This window comes from Fistularia commersonii, chromosome 9, assembly GCF_037954325.1.
Source record: "Fistularia commersonii isolate RoL2024-O1a breed Wild chromosome 9, RoL_Fcom_v1.0, whole genome shotgun sequence".
In the NCBI taxonomy this organism is placed as follows: domain Eukaryota; kingdom Metazoa; phylum Chordata; class Actinopteri; order Syngnathiformes; family Fistulariidae; genus Fistularia; species Fistularia commersonii.
Window position 1 is genome coordinate 4332338 of NC_141292.1, and position 19626 is coordinate 4351963.

The window sequence follows — 19626 nt, forward strand, 5'->3', positions numbered from 1 at the left end:
CAGACATACAACGGCGGGCTCTTTCCCCGAAAGAAATCCGCCCTTTTCCTTCGTGTAACATTTCATTTGCACGATCCCCACTCCCAAAAACAACTCTATTACGATGCTTTTTAAATACTAGTAAATATACTGTATGTGGATTAAATATAGATCCCATTCACAAATGGTACATGATTGGCTTGGTACGTCAATATCATAGTACACACGTTAGCTTGATAAGGGTCACATACAGCATGGTTAGCTAATGAGGTCATACATAAGATTTTCTTCTTTTCTTTGTCATTTTCAAATACACAGGTTAAATAGTCAAGATTTCTTTTTTTTTTTTTTTTCCTCATAAACAAAGCAAGATCAAATACGGTTGATATTAAACACTTGCAAAATGTCCACTGCAAAGAATGGCTTAAGTAGGAGAGATTTCCACAGAAGCAGTTCACCTTTCTCTGAGTGCCTTTCTTTTCTTTTCTTTCCGTCCTCCTCTTCAAATGTACTTTTGTAAAGAACGAATAGAAGTCCGAACCCTTAAATCCTTGATATGCCCTCGGCTGCAACGCGCCCCCGAAACAAGAGAGCGCCTGTAAAAAAAAAATAAAATAAAATAATGACAAGGCCACTAGTCCATTAAAACATCCTAAAATCCTTCGCTCTGCTCAACTGTTTCCTCTTTACTGGGTTGTTTAACGTTAACCTACGAGCACTGGTTGAATTTCAGCTTCTTTTTTTTTTTTTTTTTTTTTTTTTTCTCCAAAAAGCAGATTGCTCAGACAGTGCAAACAAATGGATCCTGTGCAATAAGGCCTACCGCTACGGTCTCTCGTACTTACATTCGTTATAAAAACAAAGACTTCGAAATGAGACGTGATAAAAAAAAAAACGGTACTTGATTATAAAAAAATATATATAGCGATATCAACGACGGTGGCGAACAAACATGCACGGCTTAACGGAGGAGCGACACCCACGCCCCCCCCCCCCCCCTTAGGACAAAAACAAAAGAATTAACAGGGAGCGGTGTCTGGTTTTAATGCTTTTCTAATGCTCCCCCCCCCCCCCTTCCCCGACCGACACACCACTGCAACATTTTCTACGGTTTCCATTGGAGACGGCGACCTGAGCTCGGGGAGCAGGACGCCAGGGTGCCGGTGGGGTGTGTTGGGAGTGCGCTGTCTCACAGGGGCTCAAGCAGCCATCTGCTATCCTCGCTCTAGCCAGCCTGATCCTTATCCTGAGCCCAGGCGAGCCCAGCGGGCCCGCTGTCTCATACCCACAAAAAAAAAAAAAAAAAAAAAAAAAAAAAAAAGGGGGTTCCTGCTCCGGGGGTGGGTATGGGGGGAGGGGGGAAGGGGGGGGAGCCCCACTGCGAGACCCTTTGACCCGGTCCCTGGCCCCGATGGGGCAGACGGCCCAGACAGACAGCGACGAATCTCCTCCTCCTCCTCTCTCTTTTATCAGCCATGCAGACCCCAGGGGCTGGCAGAGAGACAGAGGAAGGGGTGTGTGTTGGGGGGGGCGGAGGGAGAAGGGAGGGTGGGTGGTGGACAAATGAGCACAATGAAGAGGCCGACGTGGACTACCCCGACCCCCCCGATCCATTCATCTTTGGGTGCGGATCTCTCTATTCCCAACGGACAGGCTGTTGCCTTCCACTCCTTTCCCCTGCGTGACCCCTCTCTCTTGTCTCTTCTCTCCTTTATCACTCGGCAGCCGGAGGCAGGCCCGCTCCGGGTGTCGCGCGGCCAAGCACGCCCCCGCTGGCCGCCACCGCCGCCGCCGCCGCCGCCGCCGCTCTCTCTCTCTCCGGTCGGTGTCAAATGCGCTCCCATTGTTCGGATGCCGCACGTGGAACTCGTCTCGACGGCTTTCGGCGACTCGCTCCACACCGGGTGACTTTCGCTATGGCCAAATACTAGACTGTGAAATAAGTTGAGTAGCCGATTTGCAGTTTTAGGCGTTCTGCTCCCCCTCCCGTCTCCCTTCCCCCGAGGTATGGGATGGCACCTAGGCAGTGGTGGTGAGCTTTTGGATGGTACGGTTGTAGTATTGGGTGGTGAGGGCCTCCAGGGGGCTCCAGCGGTGCGCATGCAGCTCGATGACCTCCATGAGGAGCGAGCGGGTCAGCTGAGACTCTGCCGGACAGAGCATCTTGTCCCGGACGGCCGCGAGGAGCTCGGTCATCATCTCCGGGAGCTGCTCTTCCAAGAGGCGACCCGCGCTCTGCAGCTGGAAGATGGGGAAGGTGGGGGGGGGGGGGGGGGGGTGGGGTCAGACGGAGTGTGTGTCCTTTGCAGTGAGCAAGACGCCATCTGGCATCCTTGTTACAGTGAATACACTCAGACGGCGTCGGGTCACGTGGCCTCTGGTCACCACTCTACTTGTGTAAGAATTTATACAGTCGTTTCACCTTCATAATCTCGTTGTATTGTGGATTTTTAACTTTTTTTTTTTTTGTTTTCAAATTTTGCATTGCAGATTTTTTTTGGCAACACACTTGTTTTCACCTTATGAATGTCCTTTCATATTTTTATAACTTAAATTATTTCTATTGCATAATAAGCATGATTTTGGGTGTCGATTAAACCGCAACGTGCCTTTCCGCATGCCGTGCACGGATTCGCTCGGCGACCGTGGCATCATTCTCTGCATCTCCTGCGCGTAGCGTGATTTCAGCATCACATTGACACGCGGTCGCTCCTTGTGGTGTAACACTGCCGTTTTACGTTTGTGTGAATTATCCCTGAAAGTTTTTAATTTACTTCAACCCCTACTATGACTCCCAAACAATTTGCACTCGTGCACTCGGCAGAGGAAAATGCTAACCGGGTTAATAAGAATGCGGTGAGGGTCGTGAACCTTTAAAATATGGACGCTACTTTGCGGATTGACGTTATCGTGGCGGGTTCTGGAATGTAACCCTTGCGATAAACGAGACTACTATATATATATATATATATATATATTTGAGAAAGATAGAAATACTCTCGATCACAACCTTGTTTGAGTGTGAAATATTTGCTGACCAAGATCGGCGTCTTTGTGTACTTGTTTTTTTTTTTTCTTTTAACTCTCAGCCGTATTTTTATCCTCTGACCTCCTACACAGTGTGGCACCTCTCGGCTGCCTCAGTTGGATTTGATCTATAATACTACTACGGCTGCACTCCTTCTCGGAGTTTCGATGTCCGCAGAGACAGGTGCAGAGGTGATGGTCAGAAACCCCGACCATACCGGCCTTAGAATAATGAGGATATGATTGTGATGCAAGTGTGCAGACGGATATTTTGTCCGCGTTTGATTTTTTTTTTTTTTTTTTCCACATCATGATGGTCTCAGGAGTTGTTTTTTTTTTTTTTTCCCTTTAGTAATCATTGAATAGTTAGAAACTCATTCACCTTTAATAATCAGGTAAAATATATTCTTGAAATCAAGTAAATTAATTTACCATTCTAATGAAGCTAGAAAAAGTTCTATATATATATATATATATATATATATATATATAGTCCAGAAAAAAACAACAAGAAATTTAGAATGATTGAAAAATGTGTAAACAGGAAATGAGAATCCAATTATTTATCTGAAAATTCACCATCACTGGTAAAAAAAAAAAAAAAGTTGTTCCAGCCCTTATGTCTACAGCGTCCTACATTATTTTAATTGATTTCCTGCTTCTAATTGTGGTGCGCATTGACAAGCTACTGTGTTTGTGTGTGTGTGTGTGTGTGTGTGTGTGTGGCGTACCTCCATGGAACAGCAGAGGACCGCATCCTCCTTAACATCCCTGGACTCTAACAGCTACGAGCAACAAGGACAGACGACATAAACACAGAATGGAGCAAAACGTTTAGGATGAAACGGAAGAAATCCACATATGGACGCGTAGAACAGTGAGAAAGTCAAACACATCAAGGCGCATAGATGAATATAAATAAACTGTGTATTTGAATATGGGCCACAGGAGGAGATTAAGCAGATGTATTTGTGACTTTGTGCGTTAAGCAGTTCACATGAGAAGGGAAGGAAGGAAAAAAAAAAACGGGCTCAAATCCCGATTGTAAATATTTTCGACTAACATTTTAAATCTTGGAAGTCAACAGACCTGGCTTTTATCCTGGTGAGCTAGCTAACACGTCGCGTGTTCACGCATGCACGCACACACACACACATGCGCGCGCACACACACACACACAAAACAAACAGTGGAGTTGGTAAATGTGCTACTTGGTACCCATAACCTGGTGCCAGACCTTATAGACCGATGGGCATGCAACTGGTACTTTCAGAGTCTCACACACACACACACACACACACACACACACACACATACACACACACACACGCACACACACAAAGACAGACAGACGCACGCATGCACGTACGTACGCACGAATGCTCAAAACAAAACAAACGGAGGAGTTGGTAAATGTGCTACTGGCTAGCCATAGCCTGGTGCTGGCCCCTATAGACAGATGGGCATGCAACTGGCTCTTTCACACACACACACACACACACACACACACACACACACACACACACACACACACACACACACACACACACACACACACACACGCACACACACACACAACAAAGCAAAATTAGCGTTGGTAAACATCGTGCCGGCCCCTAAAGACGGACAGGCATACATGTGGCACTTTCACACGCACGCACGCATGCACACACACACACACACACACACAGACAACAAAACAAACTTGTGTTGGTAAACATGGTGCCGGCTCTTACAGACAGATAGGCAAAAGGAAGTCCGGTGAGCGAGGGCCGTCTGACACCTGGGAAAACTGCTTTAAAACTCTTCATTTTTATGACTGCCTGTGTGATCGGCCTATTAAGTTGGGGACCAACGATAAAAAGACGTAAAATAAAACTTGAAATAACATTGGTTCTGTCATCCTAGTGAGACAACTGGCCATGTGGAGGCAGCAAGGGAAAAGAAAAAAAAAACACCTTTCAACTGAAAAACCATGTTTTCAGTGATGTGATGTCAAATGTCATGGCGGTTAACTCTCTTTAACGGCGCCCATCGTGGCCGACGCGATTCTTACGCTCCCTTGACACCGCCGGGATTTTTTGCGTTTATTTGTCTTGGCGTTAGTTTCACGTGTGTGACAATAAGCTACCGTAGGGAGCAACTTAGAATAGATAATATTCCTTTCATCCAATTTATTCTTCTATTCTAAGTTAGAAGAACTTGTGAGCACCGCCAAAATCCAGTATCAACTGCCTGTGTTGTTTTTACTTTTAATTTTTGGTGCGTCTCTGTAAGCTGTCTGTACTGTTGCATGTTGTCTTTTCGTCTCGTGTTATTGTCAGTAATTGTCTCTATTGGTATTCGTCTGGTGCGAAGAACTTCAATGTGAAGTCTGAATCACTGTATTCCTACAACGCGTATGATAATAAAACCTTGAAAAAAACAAAAACGAAAAAACAAATCACGATCCGATTCATATTTCATTCTGTATGTGCTCTTAATATGCTCGTACTGTCGGGCTTGATGGTATTTCAGCGCTCATCTCGGCCCGGCGGTTGCACCTCCGTCACCTCTTCTCCCGTTTAGATGGGCTTGTTGACAGCGTTTTTTCTTTTTTTTTTTTTTTTTGATGTCAGAACTCCAACCTCGTTCTCCCAGAGAAGGAGAGCCACGCAACATCCAGGATTATCCAATAATGAGTTCTCTAGGGAGTCGCTGTGTATGTGTGTGTGTTAGCTCAATACATTTAGGATGGTTGATCCATAATAATCTATCATCAACTCTTCTACCTGTTCCATATCTCAGCCCCCTTCTTGCTCATCCATGCATTTGCTCTTCCTCACCCCTCCCAGACAATAAGCGATATGGCGCACTCCCTTCCATCGTCGACGGAAAATGAAATTTTCCATAAAAACACGGTCTCTCCATCGAAGCTGAAAGCCCATCTCGGTTATATAATCAAGTGGGGAAACTAGCTTCGCTGGGGGAAACCTTGGGATTCTGTGTGATATCCATTTACAGCCCATTCATTCATTCATTCATTCAAAAAAAAAAACCATTTGATTAGGAACATAAAAAACGCAGAAAAAAAAAAAAAAAAAAACAGGACAACTGTGATTTTCTTGTAGCGCTGACAGGAAGAAAACACATCCTACATGACAACATGACTGAATGAGCTCAACTAGAAAAGAAAAGGGGAGAAAAAAAACAACCTTTCCATATTCATGTGCATCTTCTGCTAAGGCTTTACTGTATCTGCCTTTTGCTGTTATTGATCAAACGCATCACTGTTTGTATATGTTGAAGCCTGACATCCTGTTGCTGATTTAAGAGGGGGAAAAAAAAAGAACGGATGTATCAGCGTTGAGAGGCAAACATGTTTCAGCTGTATACTAATGACTTGCTGGGAGCGCTTAAAGTTAGAATTATGACTACTTCAACTGGGTTTCCAATAGTTGCATAGCAACTGTATTTCTGGCATTAGGAGTAGCACTTCAGTTAGTTTCAGTTTATGTGACTCTTCGTCTATTGCATTAGTGTTGTAGTTTTGCCGCGTAAAAAAAAAAAAAAAAAAAAAAGGGAACGAAAAATCCACGCGCTTCTGACGCCCAGAGTATTCCAAGTTAAAGATTTCCACGGCAGAGACGTGTGCACGATCGCTGCGAAAACGTAAATTTGGAGTTTATTTTTGACTACAAACACCGCATGCTAAATTTGAAAGGGATACGAGGCGCAGGGATTCACCAGACGCATTATATGTGCATTCTTTCGGCAGGCTTCTTCTGCAAAACAAAAATCCTGATTATGGCCTCTGTGGGCCGTATGCCGGCAATTTGTGCCAATTAAAAAAACTAACAAAACAACAACAAAAAAATATACCGGCAGCTCTACATACCCTTTGAATTTTAAGGACTACAATTCCTGTGCAGGACCGTTCCTCCAGGATTTGTTCATTAGCTTCATTTTATATTTCAGCTTTTTTTTTTTTTTTTTCCCCTTCATCTTGCCAGTGCAAAATAATGAGGTCTCGGCTTTACATTCTCCTCTATTATAGCCCTGGGAAATATAACTTTCAGCTTTATCAGTCGTTGTGCTATAACCTTTAAATACATGTGTTCTTTTTTTTTTTCCAAGTATTATTCTAAATTCATATCCAACAGCCACAACCACCTCAGCTGCGCTCGACGCGACGAATCTTATTGTGCGTTGAAAGGAGCTGGCTCCTCTCGGCTCTTAGTGTCAGTTTAATATGATAAAACTCACTGTTTTGATTTTTAAAAGGCCTCCGACTGAGCTGCGCAGATTCAGTCTCACCGCTCTGTTACGCATCTTATCCGGATGCGGCTGCTTTTTAGCGGAAGCGTTTTAAACGCAGCTGGACGCTTTTACCAAGTTGCCGGTGAAACTAGAAGGGGATTTCCCTCCGGGTTCGGTTCAGCGCGAGATTTCTAACGCCTCTTCGTTACTTTTAGCTTAATGCCACTGAGATACGATGAAAAACGAAAGGCTGAGTGATCAGAACGAATGTGCAAAAATACTGACAGGGATTGTTCTCTGACAGGAGGCGTGCCATTCTTTGAAGCTTGTTTTTTTTTTTCCTGCTCTTTTAACAAGCAAATTCACTTTTTTTCAAACTATAGAGAAACTCTCCTTTAGAAAATCTCTAAAAAAAAGTAGCCAAAAATTAATCCCCCTTGTATTTAAGGCAATGATTTATCATCTAATTGAAGGTATCTTACTTGGTTGACGTTCTACTAATTCATTGCACGTATAGCAAAATCCTGTGCGGAGATTTCGCCAATAACACTTTAAAATTCCCCTCCTTTCGATGGCTCGGGTTCATAAAGATTGATTTCAAATAGCCCTCTGGTGTTCCAGAAACAAAAGGTTTCCGCTGTCCCCTTCGGACGGCGACAGCCGTGAATGTAATAACCGCTCATTAAGTTGCTCCGTCGACAGATTATAACGTCATTTTATATGTAAACAGACTGCTGGCGTTTCCTAATCCGGGCCGCGAACTATGGAGGATAGTCACTGCAAAAAAAAAAGGGCAAAGGCAAAGACATATGCTCTGGTACATATGGTGTGTGCTTGTGTATCCAAAAACACACACACACACACACACACACACACACACACAAACATGCACGCACGGACATTTGAGGAATAGCTCGTAGGTGAAATCCAACAAGTACATGTTGTGACATGAGAGTCAAAACAGTAGATGGATGAAAATCAGGGAGGATTGCTCTGGGAAATGCAGGTTTTGTAACTGGGCTCACATCAACACACACGCACACGAGCGCACACACACACACACACACACACACACATTCAAAGCCACACATATAATTAGATGAATATTTGACACCGTGCCCAGCTGTGTTCTGACCTCAAGCATCATCAGACCAAATATGACACTGCTGATGTTGGGAGCATAGAGGTGTGTGTGTGTGTGTGTGTGTGTATTCCTGGCCGATTATTCTTTACGTCCACACCCCTGGTCATGTTGCAGAGCCTTCTAACAAGCTGAGATCATGCTTTGGGCATGCGCTCAGGCAGGGTGTGGAGGGTATGAAGAGCGTGAGCTGTGTGTGAATGCTCAATTTGTTGCAAAGACAGAGGTGTGTGTTGAGCGCCAGACCGGTGGAGGTGTGGAGGTGGGTGGTTAAAGACTGCCTGGCGCGTGCTGCAACTCCGCCATTATTTCTCTATCCCGCTCAAAACCGGCACGCAGCAACTTTCTTTCCTCTGCGGTTCTGTCGCATCTTTTTTGTATTTTTTCTATTTATTTTTTTTTACTTCTCCTCTCCCCTGCCTGTCATATCATGAGTGAACTTCCCTCTGTAGTAACTGTCAACCTGACCGCAGTCTCCCTCGCTTCCTCTCACCTCTTCAACCCCCCCACGCTTCTTTACTTGCTTCCTCTTTCGATATCCCATCTGTCGTTAACCACTTCTATATAGCGGTGGCTCTGCTGTGTCTACCGTATGTGGTTTCTATGGGAACAAAGGGAGTATGTATAAGAGAGAATGATCGGCTCATGAGATGACCTAGGGTCGCCAACGCGACAAAACGGGACACACCAACACACGGCGACGTCTGATGTCTAGACCTTCTCTGGACGAAAGAAAAACAGGAAACGCTTGCATGGATATAATTCGAGGCAAATTCCACGCCTCAGCAAGGGCGCTTTTCTTCTATCCAGAAGGGTGATGAACCGACCGGCTTAAACTGCGTTTTCAATTTGACTATTAAAAAAAAAAAAAAACAACAAAAAAAAAAAAAAAAAAATGAGAACCTTGAAATATTGCAAGGAAAAGTTGGTGCATTTGAGAAAGGGTTGAACATCGGTTGCGACCAGACGAGTCAATTACGGTTTAGTGCTCTTAAGAGAAAACAACCGGGCAGATTAATGATAAACGAACTCGGTGCAGCTTTCACTTCGCCACTGGAGACATGAAAATGCCTTTATGCGAGAAATTAAAATTACAAACAGCTAGACCGAATAAAGACGTTGTTCCTTGAAGGAGAACGAGGAACTATAAACGCAACTTTGAACGGAAAAGAATGTGCTTTAACTGCGGCGTCTGCAACCACGTCTGCTCGTCTTTTTGCAGTCATAAAGTAGTCACCTCCCGCCGAATGTGGTTAACCCAGACTGCATAACTGTTATGGATGGAAACATGCACTCATTTCTGTTACCCTCGGTAGATTCTCTGAAAAATGCAGTTCAAAATTTGTCACAATAAAACTGTCGGATGGAAACCCGAGTGTTTAGAGAACGGAGTGGATACGGACCTCTCGTAGGCAGGTGTAGATTGGACAGACGAGGACCCTGAACGGCTGGCCTGAGCTGCTCCTCATGATCCCGAACACCTCGCACAGGAAGGTGATGAAACCCAACCACCTCTCCACGTCCGATTTCTGCAGATCTTTGCGACAGGAGAAATCCCTCTGTAGGGGAAGTGGAAATGAAATTTGAAGATGCAGACTTAAAATATGAAAAATCCATTAAAAAAAAAAATAATAAAAAAAATAAAAAAATACTGTTATCCGTGTGTCTTCCTTTACACATCTGATATGGAAGCTTTAAAGCCATTAATGACCGTTCGCATGTTGACTCTCTATGCTGAGGTTTTGGAGGTAGCTGTTGAAGTGCTGTTGAAAAGATCACCGAACAAATTTGTGAATTTCTTTTAATGGTCAACCGTGGTGATTCTGGGAAAGTGTCAAGGTTAAATACGGGCTAATGCTTAATGCACATTGTATTAGCGCGGCACGGTACACTCACCCAGGACTTTACCGAGAGGCAAAGTAACCCATATAGATGGAACTGACCGTTACTAAAGCGCTGGAACATGAGCAGCTTATAGTCTCACTACGCCGAAGGCCCGCTTGAAAATACACTCGCGGCTGCAGAATATTCAGCCTTGAACTAACAGAAAACTCTGCACTTTCCAAAACAAACATTCCTTCACACACTCGAAAAACAAGTACGTGTGCTTGTCACCGATTTTCCAAGGGCATCGCCGATGGCGTTTTGATACTTAAACAGCAAGCCTGCAGAAAGGAAGATGCATGTGCGGCGAAAGTTCGGGGAAAAAAAAAAAAAAAAAAAAAAAAGTTGACAGACGCGTTGCCACGCGGAAAAATAAAAAGTCAAAGTCGAGGTAAAAACAAAGACGTGAGGAAAGTGCTTGCTAAATAAACTGAATACTTTGCAGGTAAATTAAATTGGCAACAAACTGTGGCGCCTCTGTTTTAATAAGCAGAGCGGTCACACACTAATTGCCCCCATATTGAGATCCGGGGGTTTAGACACAACATGGTACATCATTAATGAAGGCCTTTATGAATCCACTTATGACATTTACAACGTTTAAAAGCAAAAAAAAAAAAAAGAGCTAAAATGTCAAAACACGGAGGGGGTCCGTGCTGGCTCAGAAGTGGGAGCGATATCAAGAAATCGAGAGCGGGAGGGAGACGCGCTTCGTATTTGCGAAATGGAGGAAAACGATACCAAAAAGGCTGAAGAAAGGGTGTGGGGGGGGGGGGGGTGGAAGGACCGAGGACGGGTTCGCTTTGAGACGAAAAGCGAGATGTTGCTCGGGAAAACAGAAAAAGCAGAAGGGAGGAGAAAAAAAAAAAGGAAGGGTGGTTGGTGTAAGCATGAGAGAGCATCTGCAGGTGGAGGAGGGAGGAGAGAAAGAAAGAGAAAAGATGCTTTGAGGAAATGAATGTCGTCTGAAAATTCCCTTTTGTGGTCAGACGGCGGATGGGTTGCCGCTCCGGTACATGTTGTCTGGCTCTCGGAGCGGAGCGAGCGGAGGGGAGGGGAGGGAGGAGGATGCGTGAGGGAGGGAGGACGGAAGGCGGCGGGGAGGGAGAGTTGGCGGTGGGAGGGTTTGAGCCACTGGCCCGTGTCGTTCTGGGTGAGGGGAGGCGATCAGATGGGGAGATCGCTGGAACATGGAGCTCATGAGGGTCGGAGGGGGGGGAGCGGTGAAATATAGAACTGCTGAGAGGATGTTTTCATCATGGGTGCAAGACTGGAACTGCAGTTAAGTGAAGGGATGAAAGCTCTGTGTGTGTGTGTGTGTGTCGTGGGGGGGGGGTGCTAGGTGTACCTCCCCCCCCCCTGGGTATTTTGATTAACTACTTTGCTCGCTGACATTTACGGCATCACCGATGCCATTGTCTTCCACCCGAACGTGCTAGCTCGAGGCCGAGTGAAGTTGATGGAATCGGGAGGGTTTCGTCCACGCTGAAGGAAAAAAAAAACAAACAAAAAAAAAAAAAAACAACAACAAGCGACGACTGGTTCACGATGGAGTGTTTTAAAAGCCGCCAGAAGTTAAAAGTAACGTTTAGATCTCTGACAAATGGGTGTAGAGATGCATCCTGACACAACATGGCGGGATCCGAAAGTACGGCGTGCCGTACCGACAAATTGAAGTGTCGATTCTAATATCGGTCAGGCCGTGACCCCGAAACACAAGAGGGCGCAGTCGCTTTCTGAGTCTTGTTTATCTGACCTCTCCATGACCCTTGGGTTTGATGTTCCGCATTCAAAGCAAAAATAAATTAAAGCGATGTATTACGACATTTAGTTAAAAATCGATTCTACCTATTGATTATTGATCAACTCTCACTCCGCCCCGCTGAACGCCAACACACTCACCTGGAGCATGTTGAGAAGCAGCGACCTGAACCTGGTCCCGTCCACCATGAACAGCGCCATCTTGTCGCACAGCTTGGCGGCGGTGGTGGCGAAGCTTCTGTCCGACACGGCCTTGGAGTAGACGGTGCCGACGACCTGCGCGAGCGTCTCCTCGGACCTCGCCGAGCTCTGGGCCTCCTGCATGAAGGACGCCAGCTGCTGCTCCACCCCGCTGCTGTTGCTCCTCATGCTGTTCAGGAGATCCACGAGCCGGTCCAGGCTCCGCGAGCCCGAGCCCGACGCTTCCACGCTCGTCTCCTCCTGAGGCGGGAAACGGGACAGCGCGTGTGATTGATGACGATATTATACGGAATTTCAGCACGGCCACGGACCTAATTTTACTTCATAAAGAAAAACGATAGCAGGAGATATTATGAGAAGCGATAAAGAGGGATAAGACGGGATTTTAAATGTACTTCTAAGTGTTATTTCCCGGAGCTTCAGGCGTTTTGCAATCAATAGGAAAAGGACTGGGCGATCTATCAGTATAGTGCGTGTGTTCACTATTGTGTAATGGATTTTTGTGAAACACCGTTTCCCCTTTCGAAGAATGGGTCTGACTGTAGCTTCGTGAAATTAATTTTTGACCGGACCGAGTACATTTTAAGCTGATTTTCCCCACAAATTCTCTTAACTGTTTTCAAAAATGGAAAGAAAAAAGCATTAACATTAAAATCAGCAAAAAGTTGTTGAGAAATAACTTCTAAAAATGAGTAAGGAATAACACTCATGAATGCGCTGGAAAAATACTCGACGAAGGAGAACTTCTTTTGAAGATTTTGCATTTGCGTTTCAATGGAAAGATGTCAGTCTGCGTAAGATGTGGTCCCATGAGTCACACTAATCACGAATTATGACTTGTAATAACTACATCTACATGGATCCATGGAAAACAACATATACATGACACACTAAAACGCCCATATATTTACATAGATTTACATTTCAGGAAGGTTATTTTTAAACGACCGTAATACCTGCGCAAACCATAATAGCTTTTGCCTGAAGTGGTGAAATGAAAAGAAAGACTGGGGAATTTTTTTTAAAGTTCAGTATCACCTCATCAAGTGAATTTTGGCCCCGAGTCTGGATTAACCGATTCACTGGCGTCACTGAGGATTTAGGCGTATTAATACTTGCTCCGCTGCCAGCCGGAGAATCATACCGGGGCCTGACGGCATTCAGGTACGAGGCCGAGAGCTGAAACCGCTGTTGACTCGAGAGGCTAATTTTAACGCATGCGGTCGAAATCACCGAAAGCGCTAATGGCAATTACTGAATTAAAAAACCAAGGAGGTAACAAAAAAAAAAAAAAAAAAAATCCTAGAGATGTTAATTACTGCAAAAGTGGGCTTCAACTTAATGGAGGTAGCTCATGTGTGTGTACACACACACACACACACACACACACATTAGTCCTGATTGCGTTAATACTGAATGACAGGCAGTAAGCAGCTTTTCAGTACCTTGTCCTTTAGTCTCCTCCTCAGCCTCTCCTTTGAGGATTGCAGCAGGCTGACTCTGGGCTCCTTCGATTGCCCCTTATTTGCCTTACTACTTCCTGGTGGGCCGGGAGACTCTTTTTGAGCGGCGAGATCCGGGAACGCGTCGGTATCAAGCGGCGGCTCCGATTCGCCCGGGCTCTTGCTCCTGTCGTCCGTCGGTCCGATCTGCCTCTCGCCTATTTTCTCGCTCTCGGCGTCCTTGTCTTTGGTCGTTCTCGGGGGTAACGCTTTATCGCCCGCGGCGTTGGCCTGTCCGTGGCCCTGGGCTTTCTGATTGTGGTGCCAACGCCGGTTCTGGCTGTACCCGTGGTGCGGGGGTCCCGCTTGACGCTGCCCTCCTTGGAACTGGCGGGGCGGTCGTCCGGCGCTGCAGTTCCTGTTGTCCACCAGCTCTGTAGAATTCTGCGGCTGTTGGTTCTGAACCTGGCTCTGGGTTTGATTCCCATTATTCTGTGGCGACGACTGCTGTATCTGCGATGACTGGCTGTTCCCTCCTCCTCCTCCGCCGCCGCCGCCGCCGCCGTGAGGCCGCTGCTGTCTCCTGGAATGTGAGCAGATGTCAGTTAATTTAATTTTAATCCGGCGGTATGTACCTCGAATCGGACATTTTATTCATCCAGGACGTTTTTCATGACAATCAAACAAACAAATACTGTCATCTACAATATTTAGGTGACAAAAACAAATTCACATGCCCCAGTAGCTGCTTACATGTGGATGTAAAGTGTGTTTTCCTGTCCCGCATAGCTCTGTCCTTTTGCTGTACTGGCTCTGTGCTTTACAAGCCGCTGACATATGTTCCAGGAGATTAGGCAACCTGGCACCAAGGAGGCAACCTATTATCTGCCTCGGTCCGTGATCTAGCGCAAACTCAACCGGCGGCGAGCGCACCTTTGTTCAGTTATGCTTAACTCCATGCGAAGCTTCTCACACACACACACATATTAAAAAGGTACATATTGTACCGTTCACACATTCATATCCTGATCAGCCAGCTGTTCAACGGACAGCTACCGTCCTGCCGCTACAGCTGATGGTTTTACACACTTTATTACCTCCATCTTCGTCTGCGGGAAATTATCACCAGCATTCCCATGTGTGTCACAACTGTCCCTCCTTTAGCCTATGTAGTACAAAATACAATACGCATTTTCAATTATGGGCATAAATATTATATTATCCTCATCTGTATTTGGTTTTTATGTTGTTATGTTGCCCTGAGTGCAAAGAATAGACTTGCTTTTTCTTAAATAGTGGAAAAAAAAAGCGGATTTCTTTCGATACACAAGCTCACGTGCGGACGATCAAGCAACAAGCGAGAAACACTCTTCGTTTACTCTTCATATTAAAGCTTCCATATAAAAGCTGCTCACACATCCTTTGAATCGTGATGAAGTTTGTGAATTGTACCGTATAAGATTATAATTCTCTCTGGGAAGTGGGATTTCTGTGAAACAGAATCATTAATATCTCTGGCACTCTGAGAATAAAAACTCCATTTAATCCCAGAAATTAGAGAGAAGGCGAACATTTCTAACTTCAAAATGAGCCAACTCACACTGAATAAATAATACCAGGGCAAAGAGGAAGATGTTTTTAGACATGAACTGGTGAACAGTCCCTTTAAATTCAGAATCTCATAAACATCATATGACCAAATGAAATGTATGTATTTTTTTAACCTTCATATTATGTTAAGGGTCAATTTGACCCATTAGGTCAATGGGTGAAATGGGTCAAATTGACCCTTAACATTAATATGAGGATTAATGCTAAAGATACACTGCTACAGTATATTTGCTAAAAAAGCTTCCCTCCATCAGTTCCAATGTGATCGCTTTTTATTTCCCCTGCATTAAAAGTCAGTCAATATCCCTTCATGGCTTGTTGTCAAACCCTATCGTACCGACCGGACTTAGTTTTTCTCCTCTAGGACGTTTCACGTCCCGCACCTTCTTCGCTTCTGAATCGAGCCTTGCGGGTAGAGATGAAACCAAGATTTGACAAAGATTGACCAAGAACCTTCCAGGATGGAGCACTTTGTGTCCTAAACATGTAAATCCTTCGACGGTACAATGTTCGCTCACCCACTGCCACGCTCCTTTTCTCCGAACCTCAGCGGAGAGGCTCAGTCGGCTTCACAATAGACCCGAGCACGTTGCCTACGAGCCCGGCAACGTCCTCGGAAACACCGTGCAGTCACATCAGCTATTAATCCCTGCTAAGTCCGTGTACATGTGAGACAAATAAACGTGTACTGAGAGTATTTACAGCATGGATCATTTAGTTTCGGTGTCATAATATTGAAAGAAACGACAGGCTGTTTGGACAAGTTTTAAAGTTAAAAGTCGATCCAAATAGCGGAACGAAGTCAGACTCAGGCCGCACCGCTTTAGCGTGCGTATAATAGAGATGATACACACAAAAGCAAACAAATACAGATACAAACAAAGGAAGGCTATGCAACGTTCCTAAAAGTTGTTCAGTTCATAAATGCCAAGATAGGAATGTGTCTTTCATAATTTCTAACAAAAGCTCAAACCTAACCCTTGCACCTTTCAAGTCTCCGAATCCTGAATAGCTTAATATTTGAAAAATGAATAAGGCTCTTGAACCTTGCAAAAGAAAGTGTCTTTATCACTCAAAGTTTGTCAATATATTTTGTAAAGTATGTTCATTGAATTTCAGATACATCAACATAAGAGCAACCTTGGAAAGATTGCTGCGATTGAAAACAAATCATCTACTTCCTCACATCTTAGAATTGGTAACTACAAATGGAATAATGTTTATGTATAGATTATATTACTGTATCTGGCGATGAATGTGAACGCAAGATAAAAAGGGGGACGGGAGCATCGCTGCGTCAGTCTCTTGAGTTTGAGTTTAAAAAATTCAACGTCGACATCGAAACATCCCGATAAACAAATGCTCGCAGGGGTTTTATCTGGAGGTACCAGAACAGCAACAAGACTCGATCAATTACATCCATTTTTCCTATAAACTAGACTTTTTCTTTGGCAATATAAGCGATGTGCAACATTGAATAGGGTTCTCTGTTACAAGTCAAGTGCATTTTCCTGGCAGCGACTGACTGGGACTAGCGAAATGTTATAATAAGTAAACATTTCTCGCCTTTGATTTTTGGAAAATGTCTCCACAGAAATCCAAGTGAGTCACATGCTTTGGTGTTATCAACCTCAGATCTCGGCCTAAAAGAAACACCTACGGGAGATTTTGGACGGCTGTTAGTCAGTCTGATTCTGGCCCCCTGAATCACCGGGCACATTTCTGATCCGCTCAGCCCGGCACCCATCGGTTGGATTTAAGGAGTGCAACAGCTATTTTCATATCTCTTCACGGCTGCCGAATCATTTAAAACGGTTCTTTTAAATATGATATACGGAGGCCAGAAAAATATGGAAATGTACCAAGCCCATTTTGTAGGCTCTTGGTGATATTAATTAGTCTGATGATGATAAACCGAAGATTGTTAGCGGCAAATTCTCATTTCTCCTCGATGCAACGATTTGACCGAGAAATAAAAAACTCAATAAGAGCCCGGACCGATACAGTTGTCCGTGTATTTCATCATTGTTTCGCAGACACAGATCAATATTTAATATGTAAAGGATTGGATCAGTCTTTCATAAATTCAGCTCTCGGCTGCACACATGTTGTTTACACGTTGGTAAAATGCAGAGTGTTACCAAGTGATGCTACAACAGACCAACATTCATATCACAATTTGTGTTCTTACTATAACGATCCTAAATTCCAAGTTTTCACATTTTTGTAACGCTAACGTCCATCTACGGCATCTAAACACTTGCTGATTTTGGTAATTTAATATCCAATGCAGCTCTTTGACAAAAAAATGGACAAAATTATGCACTGCTCGCGCTAGTTTGACAACATGAAAATAATCATTAAACTATGCTTCCAGTATCTTTTAAAACTAGGTTTTGACTGAAATAACATATTTGGATGAATAATGAAAGGATATCAAATATCACGGGGAAAGAGATAATTAAATGGCACAATGCAGTAGGTTAAACTTCGTGCTGGCCCCAATTTTCTTTGTGTGTGGTGTGAAAAAATAGGTGCCAGCGCAAAAGTACATTTGAGAGTGTACTCAAAGTCTGTTTGTACAAAGTCATCGCGGTTAATTTGATGTCTGCATCTCGGCGAGGCTGCAAGACCGTCACCCTTCCGACGCGCTCCACATCCTGCCGCCCTCATTGCAAAAGTATTCACTTTCACTATAAGTCGGTAATTCATCACCTGCACACGTTATTAATAATAATGCCGAGAACTTTCCTGTAATATAGAATCCTACGCGGCGGCCATCTTCTCAGCGATTTTAACCTGTTCAACAAACAGTAATTACTTCATAGCCGCTACCCTGGGTTTCAATAGTTGTATCAATATTTCGCTTAATCCTCATCAGTCTAATACCGTTAATGCTGACAGACAGAGAGAGAAAAATCTCATTTGATACGACGGTAGCGTTTTGGATGTCATAATCTTCCGCAGAGCCACGGACCGCTCGACAGACACGATCAAAGTTGAGGGATATAATAATAATATTGCTCTCAAACGCACACATTCGTGCATGATTAATTCGGCGTGTTAGTTTGGGCTCTGCTCTCATAAACCTTTCCCCTGATCTCCAGGCGATGCGCGGAGGTGAACGTGAGACAGTAATAAAATGTTAATCATCTTTAATGGCCGCGGGCTGTGCGGGAGCGTCAGTCTGATTGACCATCCATCAGTCACATTACTGCCAAGGACATGTTTGCATTAAGGATAAATGATGGGGCCACTGATGAAATTTCATCTTACAAAACCTTGTTACTTGGAAACAGGTTGTCTCTGGAGTGATCAACTACCTAATCAAATGAGAAACATTTTTTTTTGCCTTAGAGATAATGAATCTTGTAGGATTAAGTACTAACGAGATTTAAATGTGCCCATTTGTCCAGTGTTTGTCAAATCACTCCGTTCCTGCTTTGCAGGTCGCTCGAACTGTACAAAAAAAGAAAGAAAGAGGAAGCTCAAAATCATTACCTCACCAATATTCAGCTGACCCCTCCAAGATCAAATGCATTTATGCGGTGCCACATGTTGATGCTCTCAAGCCGCACTCTGTGCTCGGGATCTCGCTCGCATTTGTCACTGACCTGGCTGAGACTTGTCGCTTCCCCCTGGGGCCAGTAGGCAGAAGTACGGTTAACTGGTCTCGGGTGAATTGATCGATCGCTCTATAAGCAGGAGAGGAGGGTATGCCACAATGCAGATGATTGGACGGGTGCAGAGATGAAGAGTGAAATGGCAGATCAATTTGTAGAAGACGGCGGGGTTGGGGGGGTTTAGAGTGAGAAATTTGCCAGACAAGCAGAGGAAGGCGCAGAGGAAAAAAAAAAAAAAAACAAAAATAAATAACTACAGGCTAATAACTATTTCTGTCATTTCAGAAAAACCGTGCGCTGATGAAAGGAAAGTAGAGAGTTTGATGGCGGCTAAAAAGGTGAATGAATGAATTGTCAGGTATGCTCATGGGATGGGCTGCGAGATTGATGATCGATCATAGACCGTTGCTATGGTTGTGTGGATGTAGAACGGGCCCATTGGACCATTGGTTGACCCAGACTAGCTAATCGATTGGCTCGGGGGAGAAGAGGCCTGCAGGCAGACAGTCAATAACGTGGTCTAAGCTTCATACTGACCACAACACACGGGTTTAATGGACTGGAGCCAGAAGCGCTTGATTGCCTTACGGAACATTTGCATTGCAGCGGGACCCGGCAGGATTTTTTACACGGATTCCAACTGTGATGTTTGATTTCTTTAAGAAAATATCGGGGTAAATTACCATTATTATAAATCTCTTGTCGTGCATCTGGTGTA

At 44.4% G+C, this 19626-nt stretch overlaps 1 protein-coding gene across 4 annotated transcripts in view; it reads right to left on the reverse strand.

Moving 5' to 3' along the window:
- Positions 1–1320: 1320 nt before the first annotated feature.
- The window catches only part of ctif (CBP80/20-dependent translation initiation factor), a 54509-nt gene continuing 36203 nt past the window's right edge, over positions 1321–19626 (reverse strand). For 2 of the 4 annotated variants that reach the window (XM_086152059.1, XM_086152058.1), the window contains exons 9-14: positions 18900–18980; positions 13678–14257; positions 12173–12472; positions 9790–9945; positions 3738–3791; positions 1321–2220 (exon numbers count right to left, since the gene is read on the reverse strand). In XM_086152059.1, coding sequence (XP_086008185.1) covers positions 1999–2220; positions 3738–3791; positions 9790–9945; positions 12173–12472; positions 13678–14257; positions 18900–18980 — 1393 coding nt within the window. In that variant the 3' untranslated portion in view covers positions 1321–1998. The remainder of the gene's footprint in view (positions 2221–3737; positions 3792–9789; positions 9946–12172; positions 12473–13677; positions 14258–18899; positions 18981–19626) is intronic. The other 2 variants (XM_086152061.1, XM_086152060.1) reach the window with 1 other exon arrangement.